Source organism: Cydia amplana, chromosome 23, assembly GCF_948474715.1.
Source record: "Cydia amplana chromosome 23, ilCydAmpl1.1, whole genome shotgun sequence".
Lineage (NCBI taxonomy): Eukaryota > Metazoa > Arthropoda > Insecta > Lepidoptera > Tortricidae > Cydia > Cydia amplana.
This window is the reverse complement of record NC_086091.1, coordinates 1,826,307-1,854,260: the sequence shown is the minus strand read 5'-3', so window position 1 is coordinate 1,854,260 and position 27,954 is coordinate 1,826,307. Positions and strand designations below refer to the sequence as shown.

The following is a 27,954-nucleotide window of genomic DNA, read 5'->3' as shown; positions in this document are numbered from 1 at the left end:
AGGACAGGTACCATAGGTGTAGCGCGAACATGAGAAGTCTGGCCGGAATGAGCAAGACGTTTGAAGTAAATGTTGGCGTACATCAAGGTTCAGCGTTAAGCCCATTACTGTTTAACTTAGTAATGGACTATCTCACCAAAGATATCCAAACTCCCTTGCCATGGTGTATTTTATACGCGGATGACATCGTACTCATTGACAAAAGTGCACAACAACTGCAAACGACCCTAGAACAATGGAGGCAGGCCCTGGAAAGAAATGGACTTCGCATCAGCAGAAGTAAGACCGAGCATTTAGAATGCAATTTTAGTAGTGATACCACCATCTCCAACAGCATCTATATTCAAGGAGATCAACTTCCAAAGGTATCCCAATTCAAATATCTCGGAACGATGCTGACTGCCGATGGTGCCATTGAATCCGACGTCACTCACAGAGTCAACGCCGGCTGGCAAAGATGGAGAGCCCTCACTGGTGTTCTTTGCGATACAAGAATGCCAATCAATGCGATACAAGTTTACAAGACAGCCGTGAGACCGGCAATGATGTACGGTGCTTAGGGTTTGCACGACGGATCCGAAATGTATGGGAAGATCCGCGGATCCGGATCCAGATCCGGATAATTGCATACATTTCGGATCCGGATTGCAAACCCTAACGGTGCTGAATGCTGGGCGATCAAAAAGGCGCACGAACAAAAATTACACGTGGCAGAGATGAAGATGTTGAGGTAGGCGGCAGGAGTAACAAGACTCGATAAAGTGAAAAATGAATACATCAGAGGTAGTTACAAAGTTGCACCCATCACAAACAAAGTCACGGAAAGTAGGCTTCGCTGGTATGGCCACGTGATGAGACGCCCCGAAGACCACGTAGTCCGGCAAGCCCTGGCATTGCCGAACAGGGAAGCGAGGAAGACCTAAAGCCACGTGGTGGTCTACAGTGACCCGCGACTTGGAACGAGCCCAACTTACCCCAAAGAAAACTCAGGACAGACGGTCCTGGCGCATGAGAACGAGGAGAGCCGACCCCAAATAATGGGAATAAGGCAAAGAGAAAGAAGAAGATAATATTTAAAACTATCGCGTTTTGAACACATAATTAATTATTAACTCACATTCATAGATGGGTCTATCGCGAAATTTATTTTATTACCTTTATTTACCGACGTTTCGACACAGGTTTCACTGGTCGTGGTCGCGGCTAACTGATGTCCCAGCAAAATGTCAAAACAGAGATTTGTGCAACTACCCGACGAAAAGTGTATGAAAAAGTTTGGAGTAGACATCACATTTTCAAACCTGTGTCCAAACGTCGGTAAATAAAGGTAATAAAATAAATTTCGCGATAGACCCGTCTATGTGAGTTAACATTGAGTTATGATTACTATAGAGGAGCCATACCAAACAATGAAATTATCGCAATCACAACCTGTACCACGCGAACAAAACGTCGTAAGCGCCGTGAAATTCATGGCGCCTACGCGTTCTGCCGCGCTTAAACGATACGTCATTATGACGACACTATCACATTGAAACCGTCTTGAAAACAAGAAAAAAATTGCGATTTTGACGATAAAATATTGTGTTAGAAGTTAAAAAAGTCTAAATTTTGAAAGGTCTTGTATTTTTTTTTGTTCTTATATTAAATTCCTCATTTTCTATCTATATAGATTTTCGTAAAATAATAGTAGTTTATGCAACAGTGATATAATAATGGTTCTTAAAATTCAAGGGTCGAAGTTACAAAACGAGACGTAGTCGAGTTTTGTAAAAAAAGACCCGACAATTTTAAGAACCAATTATGAGCTGTTGCATACATTACTTTTTCTATGACAGCTGCAGCAAAAAAAAAGAGTTATTATTTAAAAAAAAGAGTTATTATTTAAAAAAAATTGAGTTATTATTTAAAAAAAAAAGAGTTATTATTGTAAATGAAAACATACCTCTTTCAATCAAGATGATCGGAACTTGTATCTTTAAAAAAAATAAAGCAGTTGTATTATACTCATAAGATGACTGCTAGCAGTCATCTTATGAGCCTATAGACAAATCATTCAAATGACATTGCTTTAGATATCACTGTCAGTCATTTAATTGACACATTTAAGTGCTGGAGTAGAAAAAACATTTAACATCATCCCTGTTAGCTGTAGTGATATTAATCGCACGTCTCTTATGACTTGGGCAGAAAGAGATGGAAGAACTAGCCAGACGCAGCCGGGATGAAGCGGAATCGGTTACGATATCGCCCACCCGCTCTAATTTGCCAATCGACGGAAAAATTCACTTGGACCGGTTTATGCGAGATGTAACCAATATTTTTTGAAATATTTTATCTTTGTAATAAATACAAGAGGACATTTACTTTGCAATAGATAGTGATGACAGGTGACATATTTTAAGCATTTCCGTAATAATATCCACTTTTTGAATTGCTTGTTTTTTTTCTGTGATTTCATCCGTAAGAAATTTATAATCTTCTCATACAAACTTTTATGTTTTGGTCTCCAGGGCTGAATTCAGGAATGAAATTTCCTTTCGTTTGAAATCTTTTTCAACTGTCTCCATGCCATTCCAAACTTCTGTAAATATGTTGTTGTTCTTATTACATTCCAATGCCGCATTTTCAACAACAATTTAATTCAACAACAATTTTAGCCTATATACATCACAGGCCACTCATGCGCAAGACCAATGCGGGTTTCATATCCAACTTTTTAATTTGTTTGAAGTTCTTCTCAATATTTTCCTTCACAGAAATATTTAACACATAAATTATGTTAATGCAAAAGAGAACGAAAAAATTATACCTTAAGTATACTCTTTGATATATTCTCACAATTCATCACATCAAAGTCAAAATGAAAAAGCTTTGTTCTTCAAGGAAGGAGAAAATTATAATGTAAAACACAAATTTCCGGAAAATATATTCTGAGTTATAAAAGCGGTAACAAATTATGTGTTCTTCACACATAAGTACAGTGTGCTTAAGAATATATTGACGTCTTTTTTCTTTAGGAAAACGCGGAATATTTTTCATGTTTAAATAAAAACGGTTACCCACAAATAACTGGTAGGAGCCATATTCTTTAATCTAATCTTAAGTATTCTAAATCATAAAAAAATCATCCTGGGTTTTAAAAAATAGGATAACTACATACGTCAAACTTGCCAAGACAAATAAAATTTTGGTTGTGATAAATATTCAAAATAGTAAGGGCCTCTTTTTATAGGCCTCTAGGCGTCTAAAATACGTGTTTAGCTTATTATTCTTATTAAGTAATTTGTCTTTTTATTTAGTTAGGATTTAGTTCTTAGTTAGATAGGTATTAATAAATTATAGAGAGAGATGAAGAAACCCACTAACGTCTTCGACAAATACTATCAATTAATATATATTTAGCTGTTTATTTCTGCGATTTAGTTAGACAACAGCAATGCATAAAACAAAATAAAATGATTCAACAAAATATGTCTGTGAAAAGTCAGAAATTATAAAACACGTTCCGTCCTTGTAATTGCTCCCACACTTTGTTAGCTAAACGAATAAACAACTGTAACTTTAATTACAGCATTCCCTCATCAAACTCCAATCAAACATGACAAATACAAACAAACTTACATTCGAACCGACAATTAAACCCAAAAACATTAACCACAGCTGGACGAAAACTTTCGCTGTGGGGCTACCGCGAAAACCAAATTTCGCAAGTTGCGAGGATCTTTCTCTTTTACTCCAATGAAGGCGTAATTAGAGTGACGGAGAAAAATGCCTGCAATTTGGGAAATTCGGTTTTTGCGGTAGCCCCTCTGGTTCGGTTCAACTTGCCTTAGCGGAGCTTGTGATATGGCGAATCAGAGGACGATTTTAAGCACTAAATGGCAATTTTTAAATTTACGTCCAGCACATTGAAAAATACCTACAGCTTTTATAAGCGCTTGTATGTTTTAAGCGACCTAACTATTCAACTGTACGAATAAAGACAAAAATAATTTTCCGATTGTTTGACGTATATATTTTATTAGTATTTTGTGGAAGCCATAATACAAATGATTTAAAATTTTCTATAGATAAAAACAAAGTTAGGTGCTTTTTACCCTATATAATAAAAGTAAAATAATAGTCCAAGTTAAAAACATGATAATATTTTGATATATTAAAAAAAAAACAGAATTTATCGAAGTCAAATTTTCTTATTTTTAGTGATTTATTCAGAGTCTAATCATAAAGAGCATTACATTTATTTCTTGCACGGCAGCATAAGCTAATAACCTATTATTTGTGGGCGTGGTAGTGTGGTTTAAACAAATCAAGGCACAGTCTTAATAATAAGGTGAATGCTTGTTTGTTTTAGATTGCACGCTTTATGTGAGCCTTGCATGAGTTGTGCTAATTAGGCGCGCAATCTGAAGCAAATATGTGGCGCATTTGCTGGAGGCAAGTACGAGTATCAATAGTCAATTATTTATATTACAATATCTGAGAGACCGAGCTTTGCTGAGAAAACATATAAAAACTCAAAAATGCGAGATTGTTCTTCATCCATGTCTGCTGTCAAGACATCCAGCCATCTTTCTTAGTCAAATACTTACATTTAAAAAAATATAACCAAAATAAAATAAATTAGTCAAGATAACCAAATCGACACTACTATAAGCTACAACTTTGGTTTGCTTTGGATAAGAAGTGTAACGTGTGCTATGATTTGTAATCAGTCTTGTCCAGTAAAGACTGTGAGTTGAATAAGGTATTTCATTGAAGTCCTCGTCATCCACGATTGAAGGTCCTGATGTACTCCTGATAGTATGATACGCCCACGAGTCCCGACTCATTTAATTTTTAAGTGATCACATTCATTTCTAGTTTCTACTTTCACTATTTCAGTTTATTTATAATATTACGAGCTATATTCTAAAATCTGGAACACAATCATTAAAGCCTGGTTACCTCCAGCATAAAGTGGTTCCCTACGTGCTTGAAATACCCATGGTCCGATTCCGAACTTCTGACTTTACCTGCCGCATCGCAATGAGCAAAAATTCACTGATAACCGGCCCGTTTAAATTTTAGGTTTAGTGAACTGGAAGGTAGTTTGAAATGTACAATAAGGTCGGCAGATTTTTCGATTTATTTCTTTTATTTTATATTAAGTTGCAGGGGGGCAATTTAGACTGCGGGATAATTTAAACTAATCGAAATATCTTCCATGTTTTACATTATTAACTAGATTCATACACTGGACTCTGGACATATATGGCACTCTAGTTAATAATGTAAAACATGGAAGATAATTATATTAATTTAAATTACCCCGTAGTCTATATTGTCCCCCTGCACCTTATATTAAAATATGGTAGAAGATAAAACATTTATCAAATAAAATCTGAACTCAAACTGACATACATAAACATACAAACATCCTAAAATACCCAACAAACTAAGACACTTATATCATTTAAGACATGTTTTGTCAGCATAATCGGCTCAGTAAGTTGTTTGTCTACTGCTGCGTATCTCCTAAACGTGTTAGTTTGCAAGCTTAATACTGCATTACTCGGCTTTCTTAGGTTTAGGGTTGCTTCCGTTTTGGTAATATTATTTTGTCAAAAGAGTTTGTGAAATTAAATATTTAGTATTTGTGTAATATTACAATAACATATTATACTTTAATAATATGTTATTGTAATATTTTTAAAGTATTTCACTAATAAAAACGGTTATTGAAAAAAAAAATATTGAAACATTAAGTCAATTGAAGTAGGTATTACGATTATCATTATTATATTTTTTTGATATTTTGTCAAAAAAAAACACTTAGGAAATTCTAAGATGTAAGGCCCCATAATCTGACGCAGGATTAAATAATAAGTACAAATATTATATTAAAACGTTAATCTCTCGTTGAGATACTTATAGATATTAATATACAACGCAACGGCTTCAAAACGTAGGACCTTATTTTGATACACATATATTAACCTTTTAACCGCCATAGAATACGTCATCGAGCGTGCTCGTGTCGCCGGGGGGTACGAAGTCACACGAAGTTTTGTCTTATTTATCAGACAGCGGCCAAATGAGCCCGATTTTGTATGTCTTATATATCAGTCTACGGCGGTTAAAAGGTTAAAAATATTATAGACCTCCAATAAAACTATTTTAATACAAATACAAATTGTATGTATGTATGGGGTTGTATGTTAAAGTGAAGTATATCTCAATTGTGAGGTTTAAAAAAATAACCTCACCAATTGGAATAAGTTCACAACAGACTAAACCCAGAGCTGTCCCTTTACTAACGAGATTAACACGTTAACTTTCCAGTTTTAATATAATGTAAGCCAGGGTTTACCACCCCTGCCCTTTCTTAGCTTCCATGGGGTCACAATGGGGAATTTGAGGGACCTTCCTTATTTGTATAGTACTCGGAGGTACGATTATATATTGTGCATTTATGTAGTTGTGTAGTTAATGTGTTGTTTTGTTATGTTATGTTTTAATGTATTTTTTGCTTTCACAGAACATATTAAAGAGGTTAGAATGGCTATCGCGCGCAGTTAGTATCGGAACCGGTGTCGCCGCTCGTTCCTCTCCACATTTACTAACACTCGCGCAACGGTAGTAAAAACTTGTGTGCGTGGTGAATGGATACGCCTCCTTTAGACAGATTTGATGTCTGGCTTCTTAATCTGAAGGTTATTGTGGCGCAAAAGGCATGTTTACTTCGTTTTTCGGTCAGCGCGGGCGAGTAGCATGCGAGCGTTTGCTCAAAACCGGCGGGGACACGTACCCTGCTCGCATCGCCATTCTAACTTGTTCTGTGTTTGCTTTTCATCTTTTTACCTGTATCTTTTACTACTTGCATGTAAGTACAGCGTTTTTTACAATGAAATGATTTCTGTTCTAGTCAAATTTCATGTTAATTCAGTGCCCCTAGTCTAGTGTAAATTACATTCGATAGCGTGACTTGACGTACGCGTTTGCATTGTCATTTTGTATGGGATTTGATATCGGCCTGTCAGTTGTTCGGAACTGTCAACTTTTTGTTCTAACTGACAGGCCGATATCGTCCGGCGGACTGTTAATCAGTGGTCCCCGTAAGAATGGGGCATGAATGGGGCCAGTACAGCGGTGTGACACTGCTACAACGCGATTGGTTGATGAGTTCGCATCACGCGCGCGCGGCCGTGCGATTGGTCGCAACTAGTTGCGTTAGACTGCACGACTGGCTCGAATTCGTGAGTGACACCGCTGAATTAGGACCATTTTTAATGCACGTAGGGCCAGTCCTGAGATATAAGTCAATGGTTAAGTGTCATTTTGTATGAGATTTGAGTTTCCAAAACGTCCCGCTTGGCGCGCTGTTTAAAATCCCATACAAAATGAGACTTGCGCGCGAACGCATGTCAGGCTATCGAATGAGATTTACACTATAGGGGTCTAAATGTCGTTTTAAAATGAGAGCGTAATATAGTATGGTGGTAGTTAGGTTCATCTGACGCTTAACCGATATTGTTCTAAAATGAACAACTCAACGTAAAACGGCGTAAGTGACATGTATTTCTCAATGATTTACGCTGTTTTCTAATGGATGAACGACTCAATGTAAAAGAACGTAAGTGACAACTCAATGTAAAAGGGCGTAAGTGACATGTATTTTTCAATTATATACGCCGTTTTTAAATGGATAAAATGGACGAAGGCGACGAAGAGTCCTCGAGAGCTCGTAAGTTGAGAGGCGATGATAGAACAATAGCTTTATGGCGTGCTTTTTTAGAAAAAAGCTATGTGTCTTTTAATATGATTTAATTTTTTTTGATTTAATCTTTTAAAATGAATTATTATGAATATACGAATATGAATATGAATATGAATATGAATATGAATAAAAGGCTTTTACCAGTGTAGTTTTTTTTTAGAAATAAACGCTGTTGGTTGTGTTTTTAGCATAATCGTTGGTTTTTAGCTTGGAATCTTAAGGGTAACATAATTCCATTTCTGACCGCAGCTCAGCTGCACTACTGGTACTGAACGCGTCGCTGTTACTGTCAATTTCCATAGTAAAATGAACAGCAGTGCAGCTGCGGTTGGAAATGGACTGTCACCTTTAGTTTAACAAAAACTTGTTGCTGTTATGATATTATGTTTAAACGAGAGCGAAATTTAAAATGAATAAGAGTCTTCAATTTTTTGCGACCTTTTGTTAATATAATTAAATATGTTTTTAATAAATAAGTACCATTTAGTGTAAATAAAATATCTGATAAAGAATATATTTAATAGATAAAAGATATCAAGTTAATTTAACAAATATTTACCTACTAAAGATTAAACAAATCTATATTTATTGTGTCTTTGTCAGCGCACGATTATAAATAAATAAAACAACTTCTAAGAAAATGGTAAAAACAAGACACAAAAAGTTGAGCTTTTCAGTCTACTTTTTTTCGCAATGCTCATTAGCAAAGTCGATTTTGTGCTTAGAGTTCCCTAGTTATAAACAGAAAAATACTTGTTGTTTTCTGTTGGTATTTATTGTGTGACATTTCTGTATATTTTCCTATGTGTACCTATAACCAAAGAGCGTGTTTTCTTTCTTAAAGAAAAAGAGAATCTGTCTATCTAATCTTCGTATCTATCTATCTAATACCTTTAAACGAGCAATTCTTGTTTATTTATTTATATATATATTTATTTATACATATAGATCTCGGAAACGATCGATAAATCGATCTTGCTAGGTCGTATCTCTGGGAAAACGCGCATTTTTGAGTTTTATATGTTTTCCGAGCAAAGCTTGGTCTCCCAGATATTAGTGTATAGAGAGTTATTGCCATAGTAATTTTTGTAGTCACAGTAAACTTACTGCCATCCTTCGACATATGATTAAAACATTTAGAACGCCATTTGACTTTGATCCTTATTCTTTCGCCGATATGTCTTAAATTTGTTGAATATTAAAAAGTGTCGCTGTCTAGACGAGAATAGGCCAAAGGTATGGCGCCATCGCTCGAAAATATGACACCATACCTTTGGCCTATTCTTTAATACTTTATGAATAACACTGTACACCGAAAAAAATGAAGTCAAAACCGATCATCATCATCTTCCTCGCGTTGTCCCGGCATTTTATTGGAGCCTAGGTCCACTTGGCAACTAATTCCAAGAGGTGGCGTAACACTAGATTTTACGAAAGCGGCTGCCATCTGACTTTCCAACCCAGGGGATAAACTAGACCTTTTTTTGATTAGTCCGGTTTCCTCACGATGTTTTCAATAAAGTCAAAACCGATATAAGTGAATAACTATTCTTAGTGTAAGGCCTGAGTGGACGCTCGAGTTGGGCGTGCAGCGGGGCGGGGCGTGCGGCGTGCATGTTAAACAAATGCAAGCGTATAGGAGCGGCCTTAGTACACGCTGCTCAAATTACTTGTGAGCCCGACGCCACGCTGCACGCCCCGCCGAACGCTCCGCTTCGAGTGTCCACTCAGGCCTTACACTTAGCATACTAGTTGTTGGATTTCAGACTAAGAAATTATTTATTCATATAACGTTATTCATTAAAACTTCAAAACGAAAGTAAATAAACTAAACATTGGTGAGAACGGAACCATTATTGTAAAATTTAAAGCAACATTTTAAAAGGCGGCAAAGTAAAAGAGTTTCAAATACATTATTAATGTTAACACCTTTTTAGAAAACCCGCAAAGGTAACGATTTCTTTCGCATCTCGAAGCGATATATTTTAACATTGATGCTTCCTTGCTACATATGCAATTATCCCTTAATTTGATTTTGTCCGGTGGAACGGACAACTGATGATAAAAATTATACCACTTCATAGGTAGATTTTTATTTCGATTCGTATATGGCAAGTATTAGCCTAACTAATTTAATATTTGGTAGAAAATATAACTAGACGACTGGCAACACTAATTTGACAGTAGCTCCACAAGATGGCTCCGCGTCGGACGTCAACTGTTTTCAATAAGGTATTTATGCGTTTTTCTTCTGTTTTTTTCTCGTAACCTGTGTTTCTAGTGCTCAAATCATACACTGTATTATATGATTGTTGTGTGTGGGTATAATTTAGTTGCATTTTGTTACTTTAACTACTTTTAATCACTGTCTAAACATCTTGTCCGCCGCACCGGACTATGCCAAGTTCACAATATACTAACTAAAGTTTCATTTGTCCGCCATGGCGGACTATGCCAAGTTCACAATATACTAACTAAAGTTTCATTTGTCCGCCATGGCGGACTATGCCAATGTTGTAAGGGATAGTTTTTTAACATTTTTTTTGTTTGTGGCGTGTGTGTTTGCTTGTTGCTTACAATTTTTTGTTTGCTTACTAACAGCGTGTGGTGTCGGGCCGTGCAGCTAAAATTTTGGCATTAATACCTAAAGAATACGCCGAGTCTGAGACAAGTGAACGTTCAGCTGATGAAAACGAATTGCATGAAAGTAGTGCCACAAGTTCAAATGCTTCATCACCAGCACCTTCTTTGGCATCTTCTTTAGAACGTCTCAATATATCAACTAGTTCCGAATATGAGCAAGCAATACCAAACCACCACCCAGAATTGCACTCAATACAAGAAATGGATGTTCCTCTAACACCCATTATGCAAGAAGTCATAGACGAAGAAAACTATGCAAATGTTCCATCTATCTCATCAATTCCATCTTTGCCAACACCAAACACTTCACGAAAAACCCGTTCTAGGCGTCCTCAGGTCGTTAGCAAAAGACGTAAAGTAGTCAAGAAGTTTTCATTAAATTACACATGGCGGCGAGCATTTTTCCAACATAGAGCTGAAATAGAAACAACAAATGAAAATGACGAGTACGTAGATATTGGTTTGAATGAGACAGTGTTAGACTATTTCATGAAATTCTTTTCAGAAGATATTTTCTTGGACATTGTCAGCGAAACCAACATGTATTCTGTGCAGAAGTCGGGAAAGTCCATTGATTTGTCTGTTGACGAGTTTCGCGACTTCTTGGCAATCAAAATAATGATGGGTATAGTTGTGATGCCGTCTTATCTCGACTACTGGTCAAAGCAATTTAGATATGCTCCAATAGCAGACCTCATGAGCCTGAAAAGATACCAACAAATACGTCGTTATTTACATTTTGCTGACATAAATTTTGAAAATTCTGATAGATACTATAAAGTGCGACCCGTAGTTGAAAAAATAAAGAAAAACTGCTTGGCCGAGGAAACAGAAAGAAGTTTTAGCATAGACGAACAGATGATTCCGTATAAAGGGACTAAAGCTGGGAAACGTCGCCAGTATATGAAGGACAAGCCTAATAAGTGGGGCTTTAAAAACTACGTGCGAGCTGGTCCAAGTGGAATGATTTACGATTTCATACTGTACGGGGGCGAAGACACATTTCGGTTTCACAAATTTGCCGACGATGAAGCGACATTGGGGTTCGGTGCACAAATTGTACTGGCTCTCTGTCAATCGATAAAAAGAAGGCCATCTACTGTATGTTTTGACAACTTCTTTTCATCACCTGAGCTTGTCTACATCTTACGTGAAAAATATGGCATTTTTTCACTTGGGACCATTCGACGTAACCGATTGAGAGGAGCTGACGAAAAACTGGTTACTGAAAAACTGCTGAAAAAGAAACCACGTGGTAGTTTCTCTCAAGTAGTCTGCAATTCCAACAAATTGGCAGTTTTACGATGGAACGACAATAAAAGTGTGACGTTTATAAGTTCCTATGTCGACTCTGAACCAGTGCAAAAAATAAAACGGTACTGTAAAATTGCCAAAGCCAAGGTTGATGTCGATTGCCCCAACATGGTAAAAGTATATAATAAGACCATGGGTGGCGTTGACTTATCTGACATGTTGATCTCACTGTATAGGATTCCATTTAAAAGCCGAAGATGGTACTTAAGTATATTTTCCCAACTCATTGATATATGTATCAACAACGGGTGGTTGTTGTACAGGAAACACTGCGACTTAAAAAAAGTGCAAGCAAAACCATTGAAAATGTTTCGTCATGAGTTATTTGCTGCATTGACAAAGTCTAATAGGGCGGTCAATAGGAACAAAAGTGAAGAGTGCAGCGTTAAAAGACCACTTACTGCTCGACCAGTCGATTCAGTGCGTTACGATAACGTTGGGCACTTTATGAGCACAAAAACTGAAGGCCGGTGCATGTACTGCAATAAAAAAACGGTAGTATACTGCATGAAGTGTAACGTAAGGCTTTGTTTTGTAACCGGAAAGAAGCCCAGAAATTGTCAGTTAAATTTCCACCTGAAATAATTGTATAAGTATATTTTATAATAAATGCATGTTTATAACTATTGTTTTGTTTTACTTCACATGAATTTGGCAATGTCCGCCTCAGCGGACATATGATTTCATCGATGTTCTTCCCAATTTTTGGCAGTGTCCGTTGTGACGGACACGTTTTTTTTCCAAAACTACAATACCAAAATTTTTATTTTTATTTTTTTGTAGCTCTCAAATCACCCCTGATCCAATATATATAGCACAATATTCAACTTTATGTTATCTAAGTCCCTGCCAAATTAAGGGTTATTCAATTTTCTAGATAAAATGATAAAAGAAATAAGTAGGTTTTTATTGTGCTAGAACTTACTTTGTTGTTATAGAACGGTTATTGGTGTCATAAAATTTATAAAAATAGACTAAGAATAATTGTAAACTCTGTAGGGAAACCAGAATATGAACCGTACTATCCTCTTGCGTCAACTGATGGTCTCTATAAAGTTCTTTCTTTTCAGACCAGCTATCATGCTCGTATTTTTATCACCTGTCATGCTATGCGTCACTTTCGCACTTACATATTTGTTAGAACGTGACAGCCATGGTGACAAATGATAAAGAGCCGGCCATCATAGCCCTACTGCGATGCTTACAAATGCTGTTCTTTCAATTTTCCGAGTTTTGGCATTACCCTCTCAGTTTTTAAGCCACGCCATGAAGCTGGGACATACGGACCAACAGACGAATGGACGGACTGACGGACATGACGGAACTGTGAGGGAACCCTAAAAAAGTAGCAAATTTAAGCGACATTACGTTCGTAAAACACGTCTAAATGCATGTTAAAGCTATTCGTTGTTTCAGCGTCAGAAGCTACGTAAGTAACAATTAACTAAACGTATGCAAACGAGTGCACTGCGGGATGGGATTTGAGAGAGCGTTTCTAGTGGGGTGGAGTCGCAAGACTTTAAAAATGTTTTATTTATTCACTTGTTCTTTAATTTTGTAAAAAATAAAGTAACTGCTTGATAAAAAAATAGTTTTGGTCACTTGAAGACTAGGTAGGTATGTCATTTTTCATTTAGTATATGACGTCAATTTACATTTATTACCTAATTCACTTTAAATTATGTAGGTACAAAGTTTTATAAAAATGCCACTAATTCTTTTCATGACTTTTATTTTTGGCTAGATTGAAAAAAAAAAACCTTAAAGCAAAATTTTGTTTTCTAGCATTCAAAAAAAGTAACGATCGTAAGTGATATTTTCTCTATCTTATGTGTGTGACTATTATTTTATTTGACTTTGTAATTTTCCATTTTTCTCTGGATTATTTTTTGTATGTCATTTTTGTATTTTGAATATCTTGTGTGTATTATGGCAAACAAATAAATAGATTATCTATCTATCTATGTCCACTACACATACTCTCTGTAACGAGTACCTAATCACGAACCAAGCCGATTGCAACCTATGTCTGCATAATGGGATATTTTGAGACAGTTAAAAACTTTTTTATGTTAATGACGACTCCGTATATTTCTCTATTCCGACACTATGTCAACTACACAAATTCTCCGCAACCAGTAATCACGAACCGAGCCTCCAACCCATGTCTGCAGAGGTAACGCAATATTTTGAGACAGTTAAAAACTTTTTTATGTTAATGACGACTCCGTATATTTCTCTATTCCGACACTATGTCAACTACACAAATTCTCCGCAACCAGTAATCACGAACCGAGCCTCCAACCCATGTCTGCAGAGGTAACGCAATATTTTGAAATATTTAAAACTTTTTTTATGTTAAAGACGACTCCACATATTTCTCTGTAAGATAAGATAAGATAAAAGATAGTTTATTCAAGTAGGCATAATTACAATGCGCTTATGAACGTCAAATAAAGCTAGGTAGACCGGCTCCAACCCTACACCTCTGCCCCGAGAAGATTTAAATCCCCCCTCAATTGGAGGAGGGTATCCCATTATGGGACCGGCAACAAACTCGGCGGGACACATCTTTTCAAAAATAATTACTACATCTTATAATTAACATGCATTACGAGAAAATAAGGAAAAAAAATACAATTTAAATCACTATAGAATTCATACAATTATACACATAAGGTGTAATAGAAATTTGATTTAGAAAATATACATATGTATATGGAATCATACAAATTCGTAGCTCTGTTCCGACACTATGTCAACTACACAATTTCTCCGCAACGAGGAATCACGGACCGAGCCTCCAACCCATGTATGCAGAGGTAACGCGATGTTTTGAGATATTTTGGCAGACGATATACACGGTGTCTAAAAAAACCGGCCAAGTGCGAGTCGGACTCGCGCACGGAGGGTTCCGCACCATCAACAAAAAATAGAACAAAACAAGCAAAAACACGGTCACCCATCCAAGTAATCGGTCCCGGTCAAAAATCACGTTTGTTGTATGGGAGCTCCGCTTAAATCTTTATTTTATTCTGTTTTTAGTATTTTTTGTTATAGCGGCAACAGAAATACATCATCTGTGAAAATTTCAACTGTCTAGCTATCACGGTTCGTGAGATACAGCCTGGTGACAGACGGACGCACGGACGGACGGAGGACGGACAGCGGAGTCTTAGTAATAGGGTACCGTTTTTACCCTTTGGGTACGGAACCCTAAAAAATTACTGCATTCTGGTTGCCAGGGAGGTTTTGGGATTATAATGAACAAGTTTTACTATGGAACCAAACCCGAAATCGCAGTAGAGATACAGCTCATGAACCGATAGATGATGTATTTCTGTTGCCGCTATAACAACAAATACTAAAAACAAAAAAAATGAATATTTAAGTGGGGCTCCCATACAACAACGCCATTTTTTTTACGTAATCGTACGGAACCCTTCGTGCGCGAGTCTGACTCGCACTTGGCCGGTTTTTTTTGTTCGAAGTTGGATTACACGGTATAAATCGGTGTACAGTACACTGGTATCACTACATAGTAGTTAGGTACTTATAAAACAAAGTAGCTTCCCGCTGTCTGTCCCTATGTATGCTTAGATCTTTAAACCTACGCAACGGATTTTGATGCAGTTTTTTAATAGATAGAGTGATTCAAGAGGAAGGTTCATGTATAATTTATAACTCGTGCAATGCCGGGGCGGGTCGCTAATAGTATCTTAATATGAAAATGCTCGAAATAGGCCGAGAGGCATGCGTAAGTTCCCACCAAGTCCCCCGCGGACCGTAAATGGCGTTTCACGCCCGCTGTCATGTTACAAAGTTTTTAATGCCAACCCCATCTCTCGGGAGAGTAACAAACGTAATGGCAGCTAAGAATTACCAGTTTTTATACATTAAACCTTTAACCGCCAGAGTCTGATATATAAGACATTACATAGGTATCCAGCTCATTTCGCCACAGTCTGATAAATAAGACAAAGATCTGATTTTATAACTCCCGTAACTATGCCAACCTTACTCTGCGTGGTACAATTACTGTCGATGGCGACACGAGCACGCTCGATCAAAAATTGCTGGCGGTTAAAAGGTTAATATCTGGGTGACCGAGCTTTGCTCGGAAAACATATAAAAACTCAAAAATGCGCGTTTTCCCAGAGATAAGACCTAGCTAGATAAGACGTTACCAAATGTCCAAAAATACACACACACACACATATACCTACATTCACACAATAATGTACACGTCACACACAAATTGCACAGTAGTTTTTTTCTTATATTTCTTGCACCAACTGTTTTTTAAAATAAGCGTTGCATATTTGTATGTAAGGTACTGGCAGAATACCAGCGATGTGGCTTGCCGCATCACAATGCTGAGCCAGCGCCTTTTCTGTGCCACGACACATGGCTTCAAAAATTTTTAATGTAATAGTTTTTAGTAGTAATTAAGTTGTTTTGCATGTTCTTATCCTGTACTTTTTCAATTCCGTCTATGTTGTGGGAATGAATAAAGAAATTATCTATCTATCTAGATCGATTTTTCGCCCCCGACAATCCCCATATAGCAAATTTCATCGAAATCGTTAGAGCCGTTTCCGAGATCCCCGAAATATATATATAAAAAATAAATATATATACCTATAAATATACAAGAATTGCTCGTTTAAAGGTATAAGATACATATTCAAATGTAAAGTAAGGAAGATAAGTTCAAAGAATTTTACACCTACACAAGCCATCAAGTATACAAATAAATATACAGGGTGGTCCATACCTTGACGTCCAAAATTTTTTTTTGATTCCTCACGTCTTGGCCTATCTGAATATACCCCATATATGTTAGCCGATATTTCGTAGTTTTCAAGTTATGATTTTTTTAACTTTCAACTTTTGTTATGAAATTCCGGGGTTCCCATACAGGGTGGCTAAAAAATAACTGCATTCCCGTTGTCAGGGAGGTTTTGGGATTATACTGAGCAACTTTTACTATGTGACCATACCGAAATCGCGAAAAAAAAAATACCCTCCCATTAGAAAATGGACCAGCCAAAATGCATGAAATCGCCAAATTTTTTTTCGCGATTTCGGGGTTGGTCCCCATAGTAACAGTTGCTCAGTATATCCCAAAACCTCCCTGGCAACGGAAATGCAGTTAGTTTTTAGCCACCCTGTATGGGAACCGCGGAATTTCAAAACAAAAGTTAAAAGATAAAAAAAATCATACTCGAAAACTACGAAAAATCTACTAACATACCATGGGGTATATTTTGATAGCCCACGACGTGAGAAATCTAACAAAATTTTTTGGACGTCAAGGTTTGGACCACCGTGTATAGATACCTCATATTATTCTCAACCAAGCCCCATTTAGTTAACATAACAAATCCAAATTGTTTAATCAATACAGAACATTGCTTAAATCTTCAAAACAATACGTATCAGAATACAAATTCCGAATAAATACCAGAATCGTTCGCCATCCATAGACACTTTAACGGTCCAAATTACCATTCGAAAACTAACTTTATCACTATAATTTTAAGGTTGAAAATGGGACAAGTGGGCAATGATTTTGAAATCATTGCCCGCGTTTTCAACCGGCAATTTAACTGAAAGCCGATTTAAATTTCAAATACCGGGTTATCCAGATCGGGGTTAGCAATGAATGGAGGCATTAAGGACTTCCCCCCACCACGGGGGTAACTTAGAACAGAAGGACCACCTGAAACCACGATGACAATTCTCATTGTCAGGTGACAATTGTCAGCTTACCTTGAGGTTATCCAGATCGGGGTTAGCAATGAATGGAGGCATTAAGGACTTCCCCCCACCACGGGGGTAACTTAGAACAGAGGGACCACGAAACCACACTGACAATTCTCATTGTCAGGTAACAATTATCAGCTTACCTTGAGGTTATCCAGATCGGGGTTAGCAATGAATGGAGGCATTAAGGACTTCCCCCCACCACGGTGTAGCTTAGAACAGAGGGACCACGAAACCACACTGACAATTCTCATTGTCAGGTGACACTTGTCATTGTCAGGTCACAATTCTCAAGCTCACCCTGAGGTTATCCAGGTCGGGGTTAGCAATGAATGGAGGCATTAAGCACTTCCCCCACCACGGGGGTAACTTAGAACAGAGGGACCACCTGAAACCACGATGACAATTGTCATTGTCAAGTGACAATTGACAAGCTCACCCTGAGGTTATCCAGGTCGGGGTTAGCAATGAATCGAGGCATTAAGGACTTCCCCCACCACGGGGTAGCTTAGAACAGAGGGACCACCTGAAACCAATAACCATTCTGTCAATTGTCATTTTCAGGTGACAATTGTCATTCTCAAGTGACAATTGTCACTGTCAGGTGACAATTGTCAGCTTACCTTGAGGTTATCCAGATCGGGGTTAGCAATGAAAGGAGGCATTAAGGACTTCTCCCCACCACGGGGTAGCTTAGAAGAGAGGGACCACGAAACCACACTGACAATTAATTGTCACAGCGCAGCCACACTGGCGATTTGCGAGCGAGTTGAAAGCGAGGCGAGCGCGCAACGAGTTCGCCGTGAGTGCGCAACGATATCGCTGCGTACTGTCATACTGAAATGGGAGCGGAGTCGTTGCACGCTCGCCTCGCTTTCAACTCACTCTCAAATCGCCAGTGTGGCCATGCTCTCTTGTCAGGTGACAATTTTCATTGTCAGATGACAATTGTCATTGTCAAGTGACGATTGTCAGCTTGGTTTGAGGCTATCCAGATCGGGGTTAGCAATTAATGGAGGCATTAAGGACTTCCCCTCACCACGGGGTAGCTTTTATAACAGAGGGACCCCTTGGTCCCCTAGAAGACTGTGGTAAATGTCACCCTGACAATGACAATTCGCCCTACATTGCTGTACTGCTGATCCACAGGCGTTAAAGTGAACCTTCTTCCGCTCGCCCATCTATGTGGAGACGCAGCCTTCATTTTAATTGTAGATTCATATTATTTGAGATGAGCAACTTCGAGACTGTGTACGTTTCGGCCGTTATTGCTGTTCCGTTTTAGGTTTTTGGGTCGCGAAATGTTATTCGTGCTAATTAGCATTAAGAACTAACGCAAAATAAAATTGTAGTCTTGGTGAAGCCCATCATCGTCATAATAGGGTATTTTCCTACTAGTCAAATCAGTTTTTTTTTGAAGTGAAAACTTCTTTAGCGGCGCTCGGCACTTTTTGAGGTGGAGAAAAAATGATAAACTCGAGACAGCGTATGGCGATCACGTGACCGTAAGAGGCGTAAGGCGATCACGTGACCCTAAGCCCCGTAAGGTGGCCACTCATAATTTAAATGGCATTTAAATCAATAAAGAAAAACTCAATGTTATTTGACATTTATGTTGCGGACTCCTTTTCAAGATTCTTTACCTATGTTCAAATGATTTGACGTCGTCATGGCAGTATGTAAATAAACATGTCAATGAAAAAGTGTGATCTTATTGGAGAATGATAAAAAGTGATACATAAGACTATCCCGTTCTGTCAGTTATCCCCACCACTCCAGTTTAATACTAGATTCATTCGCTGCAGACATTTTGGACTAGTCATTGAGTTTTCACTTCTGTCGGCACTCCCAGAGTGCAACCCGTTGTTTTTTTATGACTGTCAAAACGATTTGCTAATATGGAATTTATATGAAACATTACATCGCGACGTCACGGTTAACTCACCTACTTTTAGTGTACCGCACAAACTTTGTTCGCGGTACACTTATTTATATTTCTATCCGATTAATTAAATACAACTTGTGCTTAAAAATAACTGATATCTATGTTTTGACGACCGGTCTGGCCTAGTGGGTAGTGACCCTGCCTGCTAAGCCGATGGTCCTGGGTTCGAATCCCGGTAAGGGCATTTATTTGTGTGATAAACACTAATATTTGTTCCGGAGTCATGGATGTTTTCTATGTATATATGTATATAAGTATGTATATCGTCGCCTAGCACCCATAGTAGAAGCTTTGCTTAGTTTGGGGCTAGGTTGATCTGTGTAAGATGTCCCCCAATATTTATTTATTATTTATTTATTTTATTTTTCTAATAATTATCTGGTGCTTTATTTCATGCATGGTGTGACATAATTTATTTTCAATACAGGAAAATACCCTAATTCATAGAAGTTTGACGTTTAAAATAACACTAGCACTGAGTTTGCTATCAAAATCATTGCACACTTATCTTGGACTACCTACCTAACTCTACGGCTAAACTAACAAAATCGTCTCCTTCTTCTTCCTCGCGTTGTCCCGGCATTTTGCCACGGCTCATGAGAGCCTGGGGTCCGCTTGACAACTAATCCCAAGAATTGACGTAGGCACTAGTTTTTACGAAAGCGATTGCCATCTGACCCTCCAACCCAGAGGCGAAATTAGGCCTTATTGGGATTAGTCCGGTCTCCTCACGATGTTTTCCTTCACCGAAAAGCAGCTGGTAAATATCAAAATAATATTTCGTACATTCCGAAAAACTCATTGGTACGAGCCGGGGTTTGAACCCGCGACCTCCGGATTGAAAGCTCTTACCGCGAGGCCACCAGCGCTTCGTTATTGTCTGGGTGTCTAGAGGATATACCTAGGAAGACCTATGTCCTGTGTCCAATAACACTAGGCGACGAATTTAATCCTCAAACAAGATTGTATGATTAGTTTATACAGGCACGAATACGAGTCACTAGCGCTTCAACAAAATCGTAAAAGTTTTTGGCAAACATTTCATTTTTGGTACAAGTTTTTATCGCTGACTGTACTTTTCTTACGACAGACAACTAATACTCATCGAGACAATTCTAAAAACCCCTAACTCAATTAGGTTGCGTTGTTTCATCACAGAGTTCCTATGGCCACCTTCTGTCTCCATCATCGGATCAGCTCGATGGTACCATAATATTGCATTGTCACCCGACTTACATGTGTATGCAAAATTACAGCTCAATCGGAAACCGGGAAGTGGATCAAATTTAACTTGCAAGATTTGATTACACTACATAAAAGCTTGTAAAAAGACAAAACTATTTCCGAAACTACACGTCTCGTAAGCGACATTTGACACTGAAGAGGCACAATTGGGGACGCTAAGGGTATCCATTTTCCCTATTTGCTATTCATGGAAGGTATTTGATGTAATAACACACGGGGGAGTATATTTTATGTAGTGATTTATACGCGTAACACTATTTCTGGGGGTCGGGGTGGAATGATGGGGTTGAGATTTTGATTTTTTTTAGGAAACTGGAAACTGAGGCGAATGCAGAAGACACTGGTTCCATCCAAACATTGGAGTCTTTGGACACTTTTCCTTTTGTAGATTAGATCAGTATGACAGATTTTGGAAATTCACTAACTGAAGGGTGCACGGAAAGAACATGTCTAATAGTCACTTCAGTAACATTTTGAGTAATCGCGGTTTTAAAATTTGGAACAATGTCAAAACGTATGGTAATTCCGTGAGCAGGCTTTATTGAACTAATAAAAAAGTTGTGTTACCTACATTTAATATACAGTGGTAGCAAAAGATATAACTAATAGTTCATTAAGAACTCTTCGTTTTGAGACAATAATCTCATTTTCCGAAAAAAGTGACTAGACATGTTCTTTCCGTGTACCCTTCAACTGTTTTAACAATTAAAATTGATCAAGTTTAGTTTTTTCCCTCGCAAGTATGTTGAAAAACTTGGTATGAAACATGTGTGCAATGGTAATTACACACATCGGCTTTTGCATAATGTATCTTTAACGTTTAAGGACTTCTGAAATTGTTTCATTTATTTGCTTTTCATCATGATCAACTATCTTTCCGCAAGATCTTTTACAAACGAAAGAAAATCCCAATAAAAGCGGAACAAGATTACCGAAAACCCGCGAACAATTGCCCCATTTCCATAATTGGCCCAGATCTTTCCGATCGCTTAAAAAGTAAAATCACTCTGTATAATAACGTGAAAAATTGATGTTTTTAAGCTTTCAGTAAGCCGCTTTATTAAATGGAAAAAGCCCGCGTTTAATGGATTAGAAGATTTTCTTTTGTTAATCTTGTACGAAATTTTGCATTTGTCATATTTTTATTGGAGTTTGGAAATTGGAGTTCTTTATTTAAATCAATCAATGCCTAACAAGATTATATTTTAGCCCAATAGGGAATATTACGCGAAACTCTGCGCAGGTGGCGCCACTCCCACAATAAGTCATAATCTAACGCTACGTCTTACGTAGGCGAACAACGCGCGAACGCGGCGCGGCCGCCGCGCCGCTTCGCGTCTAAATCGCTCACGTACGAGTAGGACATACCTATACGTATCAACGGTTTGTTTCATCCTCGCCGCGCCGCGCCGCGCCGCGCCGCGCCGCCGCCGCGCCGCCGCCCCACCGCGCCGCGCCGCGTTCGCGCGTTGTTCGCCTACGTAAGCCGTAGCGTAAGGGTCTTCCCAAACTTATCGACGCGGAATCGGCAATGCCAATAGAAATGAAACTTTATGTCCACGCAATAAGAGCGAAAAAGACGCCGACGCGTCGGCCGTCGACGGCCGAACGGAGCCGAACCGAACCTTACCTGTTTATGCTGTTTACTATCGGCTTTCGCCGAATCCGCGTCGATAAGTATGGGGAGACCCTAAGGGTCTACCGCAAACGATCGTTTGCGGTCGAGAGAGTCGAAATTTTGTTATCTAACGTCTCTATCACTTAGATAGCTGAGTTTCGATTTCGCGTTTCCCGGTAGGCCCTTTGTAAACAAACCACCTTGATGCATCAATGACATATTTGACTAAGCTGTCTGTGAAAACTTCTCAAAAAACAGTTTAAGGTACAGTATGTATACTTAAGTTACTCTATGGTATACTTACGTCGCTAGTGCTGCACTCTGGCGGCAAAACATTTCAGTAATACTCCCTATTCGAACTTTTAAGATAGGTACGTCAAATATTACGTCTAGATACGATATGGATTAGATAATTTAGATATGTCAGTGTCAAAATCGGAACATAATATTCACACAAATTTCCTCTGTACTGTATTCATTTGTCCATATATAAAAATTGTATACTTACAAAGTATAAAAAAGATCTCAAGATTTAAAAAAAAGAATGCACTAGCTTTCTCACTTACCACATAATTGTCACATTACCTGTCATTAACAACTATGTAATTACTTACTTATTTAATAAAGGCATAAGAACATATAAAAATCCAAGCACATATGCCCTTTTAAGTTTTAGTTTCAATAATTATGAACAGAGACTAGTAAACAACACAGACTGTCAATCACGGTAAACTCGAGAATCTCATAAATGTTGTGAAGAGTCTTCTAGATCGATATAATTATAGTGTACAGCGGCATTAGGATGTTTGCAAAGGATCATGCCGAATTTGGCCTACGATTCGATAAGCATGCTATATATACGATAAATGTAATCATTTTTTTTACAACCTCATACATATATTAGATTGCAACAGACACTTCTTAGTACCGAAAATAAGTAAAGTAGTAATTAAACCAAATCAACACATCAAACTACGCCATTGTCGCCATTACATAAAAAAACCGACCAAGTGCGAGTCGGACTCCACCACCAACAAAAAAATAGAGCAAAATAAGCAAAAAAAAACAAGCAAAAAAACGGTCACCCATCCAAGTACTGACCCCGCCCGACGTTGCTTAACTTCGGTCAAAGATCATGTTTGTTGTATGGGAGCCCCACTTAAATATTTATTTTATTATGTTTTTAGTATTTGTTGTTATAGCGGCAACAGAAATACATCATCTGTGAAAATTTCAACTGTCTAGCTATCACGGTTCGTGAGATACAGCCTGGTGACAGACGGACGGACGGACGGACGGACAGCGGAGTCTTAGTAATAGGGTCCCGTTTTTACCCTTTGGGTACGGAACCCTAAAAATACATCCATTGCATTCTTTCGCTTCCAGTCCGTTTCGTTATTCATAAAATATAGTCTTTGGTCGCAAATACTTTCAATTAAACGCGATATTTTTTCTGAGAGAAAATAAATCATACCATGCATCCTTCTACCGCTTCTGTCACAATTGTCATTATGATTTGAAACCATGTTAATCCTTGTTCCGCGTTTACTTTCCTTCCCTTTTACAATTTACTTGACGTTGGCTACCCTCATACCATTAAAAAAAAACTAATGACATTCTTGAACAAATGAACAATGCACCTTATTCTTTATAATAAGGCATAATAATATTTAACATGGCCCGTACGATCATACCCATTATATAGTTAATACAAGTCAGAATTCCTTACCTCAAAATCGTGGATCAATTCCTCTTTTATAATGTTCTGTGAAGTGTCCGTGAATTTCTAATAAGTGTCGGGACTTTCATTTCATGTTTAGAGCCTAATTATATACACCCATGTTTAGCGAGTGTTGGGCCAAACTTGTATGGGAGCGGAACATCATCCTTTATAGAGCCAAATTTGACATTACTATCCAAAGTATGATCATGATACTCGTTTCAGAAACCTGATTTTGTACTTAATGATTTGGCTAGTTAGACATAATAAACATGGATAATGGTCCTCGCAATGATACGGATGGAAATATTTCCGGCGATATTCAATTATGTTTATGAGTGCCAATCTTTACCATTTCCTGGTCTCTGATTGGCGCATTGTTTCAAACTCACACTCATTAAATCTAGGAAGCTTCAATACGACAAAGAAATTGATACTTACGTGTGTGGGAGTTTTTGTATCTGCGATAATTAGGTACGCCCAAGTTCACCTTTAAAAAGTACGTAGGCGTGGGCGCGTGTGACAAAAGAGCTTTTTAAAGACTTTGTAAGGGTAATTCGAAATTCAATTTTAAAGTGATAATGCAAATGCATTACTCTTGAAATGAAATGAAAAAACAACGGGTTGCACTCCGGGAGTGTCGGCAGAAGTGAAAACTCAATGACATTGTAACAGTTTTTCGATCAGGTCACGTGTCCGTCTTACGTCTTACGAATCTTACGGTCACGTGACCTGTCGCGAGTTTAACATTTTTCCCCCATCACAAAAAGTGCACAGCGCCGCTAAAGAAGTTTTCACTTCAAAAAAATTAAATGATATGAAAATTTACTGATAACAATTGTTACATGTCATTTGTAGCGGCATTACTGCTGCGACTTTGATACGGGTGCTGTACGAGTGTACGTACAGTGGAATAATCTTAATTCCGACCCACTTATTACCTTGTCACAGTGACAATAGTATGAGTTTTCTAGCAACTTTCATGTTAATTATCACTTTGACAAAGTAAGAACTAAGAAATGGGTCGGAAATTAAATTATTTAACGGTACCTGATTTTTTTTTAAAGGTTTATCGAGGAAATTGACAGATACAGCGGCAATATCAACGCCGCCGCAGTAATGTCGCAACGGTAAGCTGCAGTTGACACCCGAATGCCACCTTAAGGGTAACATTCCATTTCTGACCGCAGCTGCACTACTGGTACTGAACGCGTTGCTGTTACTGTCAATTTCCATAATAAAATGAACAGTAGTGCAGCTGCGGTTGGAAATGGACTGTCACCTTAAAGCGTTCCAAATACGTCAGGCTTTGACTGATTGAAGAAGCTCCCAGGTGTTACATTTCGCAAATATTTCATAAAGTAGTTCAGGTATGTTGTATATGGTGGCTACCAATACCAACATAGGTAAATAGAGTAGCAGCCATATTCGAACTTTAAGATACGTCAAATATTAGATATCGAAACGATATGGATTGGATTATGTCAGTGTCAAACAAGTGGCAAAAGTGACGTTTTTGTTGCGTTGAGCGGCCAAGGTGCTCATAAATGCACTCTGGAGGCGTGTTCAGATATTTTTGAGAACCTCGGCAGCTCAGATATATCTGATGGCGACTGAACGAGCAATGAGCAAGTACGAATAACATCAAAATGAGATGAAATCGACATCAACTTCGAATCTGCTTCCAATTTATTCTAAAATCATGCCATAACAATAAAAAAACCGTCTCATTATAATTGCTTGTAATATAATAACTGTTTGTAATGAAATGTTATTCAAAACGTCCCATTAAAATTGCCTGTAATATATAAAATACTAGCTTTTGCCCGCGACTTCGTCCGCGTGCTGTTAGTAATTTGGGTAGCTTATTTTTGATCCAATCTGCTTTCCATCGATTCCCCGTACAAACTTCCACCCCCCTTTTCGACCCCTTAAAGGATGACTTCTGGGATAAAAACTACCCTATGTCCTTCCCCGGGACTCAAACTATCTCTATACCAAATTTCAACTAAATCGGTTCAGCGGTTAAAGCGTGAAGAGGTAACAGACAGACAGACAGACAGACGGACGGACGGACGGACGGACGGACGGTCGGACAGACAGACAGACAAACAGATACTTAGACAGACAGACAGACAGACAGACACACTTTCACATTTATAATATTAGTATGCATAATAACTTTAAGAAATGAAGTGTTATTCAATACCAGCACTATTTAATTAGACTCGGAGTAACCCTGCGACTGCCGCCGTATTTATCAGAGCCCGTAATTGCACTTGGTCATTTCACAGACTACGTAACACTAGATAGAGCATAAAATGACTCGTGAACAATCGCAGTAAACCGAACTTGTAGCGATCGAATGTTCTTGCTCAAGTGTAGGTTACTTGGCAAGAATAGGATATAACATTTTTTTATGAATGGTATCAGTCGATCAGGTTTGTTTTGAGAATCAAATGTCTGCATGGGACCCATAGTCTTAAAGCAATACAAAAGTCACAAATGATGGTCAAAGTCTGGCACCCGCACTTTACTGACGAAACGCTTCTCATGGCAATACATCGTGACGTCACCATGTAACGTTAGAATCCGTTTCGATGAACAGACTCTAGTTCACTGCATGATAAATAAAATAAATAATAAATAAATATTGGGGGACATCTTACACAGATCAACCTAGCCCCAATCTAAGCAAAGCTTGTACATGGGTGCTACTAGGCGACGATATACATACTTATATAGATAAATACATATTTATATACATAGAAAACATCCATGACTCCGGAACAAATATTAGTGTTCAGCACACAAATAAATGCCCTTACCGGGGATTCGAACCCAGGACCATCGACTTAGCAGGCAGGGTCACTACCCACTAGGCCAGACCGGTCGTCAAAGATAAGCTATCAATTTAAGTAACATGAACCAGACGAGACGACTTCGCTATTTTGAAATGTAACCGATAATCTCTACCAACAGCCTCTTACAGAAACGCGAAGTCTACTGGAGGTAATCGACGGATCATTTGGTCCGGCGCTAAAGTGTTAATTTTCCGCTGGACGCGCACAGTCTATGCAGCTTTTTAGGGTTAATTAGACTAGGTCTAGGTCTAGGATTTAAGTTATGACATTATATTAGGCTAACATAGTTTGGCTTAATTTAGATATTTTATCTGGCATGACACAGACAAAACACGCGTTAAATAAGTGCCTAATTCAAAATAACTTGCCCCATTACACAATACAAATACAGTACAAATACTGTTTACAGTACATATGGTGCTACTTTCCCGAACTAGTGCGGGAAATAGCACTTTCCGTGCGAATGTCGAAAGTTTAAAGTGCCATATTATGTACTGTAAAACGTTGTACGATACTCGTGCGAATAGGTAATTCGCAATTCGTGTTGATTTAATAATTTATCGCCACTCGTTTTGAATTTCCTCTTTTCGCACTTGCATCGTAAAATTAAATAACTATTATTGCACACCTCATTACAGAAAACAATACAAATAATACAGAAAAGAAGGGGTTACACAACAGGTCTTATCGCTAAAAAGCGATGTCTTCAAGACAACCTTTAGGTAGCGGAAATAAATAAATCTGTCATGTCAGTAGGTGTTACAGATTCAATAAAATAAATTATAGTACGTATTAATGTTCGGCAGTAATGTCGCAAATCTAAAAAAAAACGCGGGTAGCAAAGTCGATTTTGACTTTTTTGACGTTTGCGGCAGCAATGCAGTCAGCAGTAATGTCACGTTGCTATAGTGCCAATGCTGCTGACAGCATTCCTGTCGGCAAATGTCAAGAAGGTCGACTGATTAACAATTTCATTTAAATATATATACCTACCTGTGTGAAACAACCCTATTACTTAAGACTTTCGCGTTTTGAACACATTACCTCACATAATTTATAGACGGGTCTCTCGCG

At 38.0% G+C, this 27,954-nt stretch overlaps 1 protein-coding gene and 2 long non-coding RNA genes across 3 annotated transcripts in view; 2 read left to right on the top strand and 1 right to left on the bottom strand.

Moving 5' to 3' along the window:
* LOC134658889 (uncharacterized) overlaps nucleotides 1-27,954 on the bottom strand; it is a 582,766-nt gene that overhangs the window by 327,336 nt on the left and 227,476 nt on the right. The gene's annotated exons all lie outside the window — the stretch shown is intronic.
* The window catches only part of LOC134658875 (uncharacterized), a 397,606-nt gene that overhangs the window by 325,924 nt on the left and 43,728 nt on the right, over nucleotides 1-27,954 (top strand). The gene's annotated exons all lie outside the window — the stretch shown is intronic.
* On the top strand, nucleotides 30-12,304 carry LOC134658756 (piggyBac transposable element-derived protein 2-like). The gene is made up of 2 exons (XM_063514399.1): nucleotides 30-365; nucleotides 10,364-12,304. Exons 1-2 carry the CDS (start codon nucleotides 30-32, stop codon nucleotides 12,302-12,304), a joined length of 2,277 nt encoding a protein of 758 aa, XP_063370469.1.